The sequence below is a fragment of the Galeopterus variegatus genome, unplaced genomic scaffold, assembly GCF_000696425.1.
Source record: "Galeopterus variegatus unplaced genomic scaffold, G_variegatus-3.0.2 Scaffold31510, whole genome shotgun sequence".
Lineage (NCBI taxonomy): Eukaryota > Metazoa > Chordata > Mammalia > Dermoptera > Cynocephalidae > Galeopterus > Galeopterus variegatus.
In genome coordinates, this window is record NW_007757621.1 from 2486 (window position 1) to 6841 (window position 4356).

General features: G+C 38.8%; 1 protein-coding gene across 1 annotated transcript; it reads right to left on the reverse strand.

The window, feature by feature from the left end:
- Positions 1 to 1422: 1422 nt before the first annotated feature.
- Positions 1423 to 2310, reverse strand: LOC103583948 (olfactory receptor 5H2-like; the record flags this gene model as incomplete). The annotated part of the gene is made up of 1 exon (XM_008565117.1): positions 1423 to 2310. A coding segment is annotated over exon 1 (888 nt), but the record flags the coding sequence as incomplete, so codon positions are not given.
- Between the last annotated feature and the right edge of the window lie 2046 nt (positions 2311 to 4356).

Genomic DNA, 4356 nt, shown 5'->3' on the forward strand with positions numbered 1-4356 from the left:
TTTTATTATTGAGTTTCGAGAGTCCTTCCTATAACCTGGATACAAGTCTTTTCTCAGGTATAGATTCTACAAATATTTCTTCGTGATTGCCTTTACCTTCAATAATATATCACGCTGGTCCATTACACTTGTGACATTATGCTGATTGGACCTAGTGAGCAAGAATAATAATTACACTGGACTTATTGGTAAGATATTTTTGTGAAGGTGAGAACTGAAATGGACAAAAATCAGGGCCTACTACGTCAGTGAAATTTCTTGGGGTCCACTGGTGTGGGGCATGTCAATATCCTTTATAAGGTGAAGTGTGTTATATCAGGTTCCTCCTACAACCACACAATCTAATGGGACTCTTTGGATTTCAGAAGCAACATATTCCTCATTTGGTTGTGTTACTCTATTCTATTTTCCCAGTGACAAAAAATGCTGCTAGTTTTGAAATGGATACAGAACAGGAAAGGCTCTATAGTAGGTACAGACTGCTGTGCACGATACTCTGCCACTTGCACCATTCCCTGGAATGACCAGCTTGCTACCTGGGGGCAGGTTGATTGCACTGGATAGTTTCCATTAGGGAAAGAGCAGTGTTTTGTTCTTACTGGCGTAGACATTCACTCTTGATACAGATTTGCCTCTGCTGCATACAATGGTTCTGCCACAATTATTAACCATTGACTTACTGAATTTTTTATCCAGTCTTGGTATTCAACACAGAACTGGTTCTGATGAAGAAAGTCATTTCACAGCAAAATAAGTATGGCCTGGTCTGTGCTCACTGAATTTACTGATCTCACTATATTCTTCAGCATCCAGAAGCAGCTAATTTGGTGGAGTGGTGGAATGGCCTTTTAAAGACTCAGTAACAGTGCCAGAGACGGATGGCAATACCTCGAAGTACTGTTGCAAAGTTCTCCAGAATGCTGCATATGCTCTGAATCAGCATCCAATATATGGCGCTGTTTCTCCCATAGCCAGGATTCATGGGTCCAGAAATCAAGGGATGGAAATATGAGTTGTACCACTCACTTTTACCACTCACTTTTATTAAGACATAGTCAAATTCTTTTTAGAGGTACTCCACTATTTTAGTGCTCAATGTATTTATAAATTCACGTTGAAACATATAAGCTTGTAAAATTTGTTTTTTTGTTTTAAGCTTTAATTATTCTAATATGATGTGAACATGATTAAAATCTCTGTATGGTTTTGAGTAACATGTGTAAGTGTGTTAAGGAGTTTATAAGGAATTACAACTTTAAGGCATTAAAATACTAGTGCAGTTACAATTGCAAAAACTTAGCACTAACAAAAACTTAGCTATATCCACGTGCACAATTTTAGGACTATCTTAATGAAACAGAACAGTTATTAGTATCAGATCTCAAAATTTTTATTTAATATATTTCTAAGTGAATCTAAGACTTTTTTATTTCTCAGGCTATAGATAATTGGGTTTAACAAAGGGATTATGATTGTGTAAAATAAAGAGTCCATCATATCTTGATCATCTGCTTGTTGAGATCCAGGGAGATCATACATGAAGAGAAGAGGGCCATAGTACAAAGAAACAGATAAGAGATGGGCTCCACAGGTGGAGAAGGCTTTTCTTATGCCTTTGATGGACTTCCTTTTTAAGACTGTAAAGAGGACAAATGTATAAGAGACAAGAACAATCATAATGGTGAATGCTTGTATTGAACCTGACAAAATAAAAACCATCAGAAAATTAATAGAAGGGTCAGTACAGGAAATCTTAAACAATGGTATAACGTCACAGTAAAAATGATGTATTATGTTGGAATTGCAGAAGGTTAATCTCAACATAAAAATTTCATGAATTAAGGCATGAAGAAAACCACCTATAAATGACAAGACTAAAAGCAAGATGCATAGTCTATTGGTCATAATTACTGGATAAAGTAAAGGTATGCATATGGCTAAATAGCGATCATATGCCATAGTTGCTAAGAGAAAACATTCTGTGGTTACACCAATTGCAAAAGAAAAAAATTGAATCTTGCATTCAGAGAGAGACATCATTTTGCTCTTGGCAAAGATGTTGACCAGCATCTTTGGGGTCACTGTGGATGATAAACAAGCATCCACAAAGGCTAAGCTACCAAGGAATAAGTACATGGGGATGTGGAGGTGAGGGTCATTCCAGATGAGTAAAATCAGACCAAGGTTCCCCACAATGGTGATGAGATACATCACCAAGAACACCAAGAACAGGGGGATTTTCCACTCTGGTTGATATGGAAGTCCTGTGAGAACAAACTCTGTCAGCAGTGTTGCATTTTCCTTTTCCATGTCCTTGGTTGGTGTCTCCTGAAATGAAATAAAGTAAACTTAAAAAGAACATTCACTAATGACATACAAAATGAATATTGGGGGATGAGAGTTGAATATAACCATATACTTAACAGAATAACTTCTTAAGTTTATATTACTACTATAATAGATATTAAGTATTTGGGGGAATTAAAGAAATAGAAAAAATGCAATTTTTTTGGTTCACAGAATCAAAAGATTTAGACAAAAGAAGAGGCTTTCTGAGCAAGTGGTAAATTTATAGGGACACTATTGAGTATGGGAGGGAAATTTTGTGTCTTAGATATGGGCACAGGGCCAAGGGAATAGATGGTTAAGAAGCCTGTATTAAAACATGTATTTAAGGCTGGCCTGGTGGCGCACTGCTACAGTGCGCCGCTTGGGAGCGCGGTGGCACTCCCGCCGAGGGTTCAGATCCCACGTACAGACCGGCTGCTCACTGGCTGAGCGAGGTGCGGGTGCAACACCGAGGGTTGCGATCCCGTTGCCGTCCCGGTCCGGTACAGGCGTGACACTGAGGGTTGCGATCCGTTGCCGGTCACGAAAAAAGATAAAAAGAGAAACAAACAAACAAACAAACAGAACATGTATTTAATGGCATGTGAAGGATTTTTAACCTTATTCCTCAGGCAATAGCCATGTACTAAAAAGTTTTAAGAGGAGAAGTAGCATCATAAGAAATTTTTTACGTTAAATATTTTTTACTCTACAAAATATGCTACAGGGATGGGAAACAAGTCAGGAATACTAAGAAGAGAGCTACTACTATAGTTGAGGGTTTCTCAAACCATGTTACACTCAGAAATGTGGAGGGGGAGCTTTTTTATGTACAATACAGGTTGTGAGGTTTTACTTAGAATATATTTCAGAAATTCAAAAAGAAGGTCTAATAATTTGTATTATAAAAGTGCTCCAGAGGTAATTCCTATGTAGGTGAAGTGCCTAGTCCATGTATGAAATAACATTGTGAGTAATGAGAATGATAAAGACATAGATGCGAAGAATTCAAAATTGTGGGACACTAAGACTTTGTGACACATTAGATGTGAAAGGAGTGCTCAGTGAAGAGAAAGGATTCACTTGCTGATGGGGTAGAGAGTCATCAAAAATTGAGATGGAAAACTTAAATATATTGGCAAATTTGTGAAAAAAAAGCATCATCCGATCATCCAGGTGAGATGTACAGAGTAGTATGGATCTAATAGATCCAAGTATAAATAATGATTTGGAAGTCATCGTGGTATTTGAAAACATAGTTATAAACGACCTGTCCACTGGAGAGTGTACACACTGAAACAGAGAACGGTAAGGGGAAAACTTGAAGGAGTTACATTAAGGAGGTTATAATGCAGAGAGACATCATTTATTAGATGGCCAGCGTCTCATCACCTCTTACCACATGAGTCTTGATGTCAGGAGGAGACTGTCACCCACTGTAGAAGCATAAAGTGGTAGAAACTTGCTCTCTGATTCCTCTTGCACCTAGAGTAAGGGGACTTGATCAAGGTTTGGCCAGTCAAACCCACATATACTGGATTTGGAATATGGAGAGAGACAGACAAAGGTAGAGGGGCAAAAAAAATTTTGGTGGCAAAGGCAGCAATGTAAAGACTTCAGCTAATGCATCCTCCATCCACAACAATGGCGTTGATTTGGGTGCTGTGGCAGCCAAGTTCAGAAGAGTAACCGCTGCCCTCATCAAGCTAGTGCTGAGGCATAAATTTGGCTATAACTGGCTGCCTTGCTTCCTTCTGTCCCTGCCCGTTTTCCCACATGATTCCTCCAACTTCCTCAGCATTTTCATTTTATACAAATTTTCATTCAATATACTCATTTCCTGTTGTAACCAAGAGTCTTATCTCTAACGAAAGAGAGACAAGGGAGAGACCAGAAAAGGATACTGAGCAGAGTGATCATGGAAAGCAGCAGGAGAGCAAGTGGACAGCCGAGTGCTGTGGACACGAAGACAGGAGAGATACTCGAGGACGACAAAATGAAGGACTGCGCCGACTGCCAAACGTAATG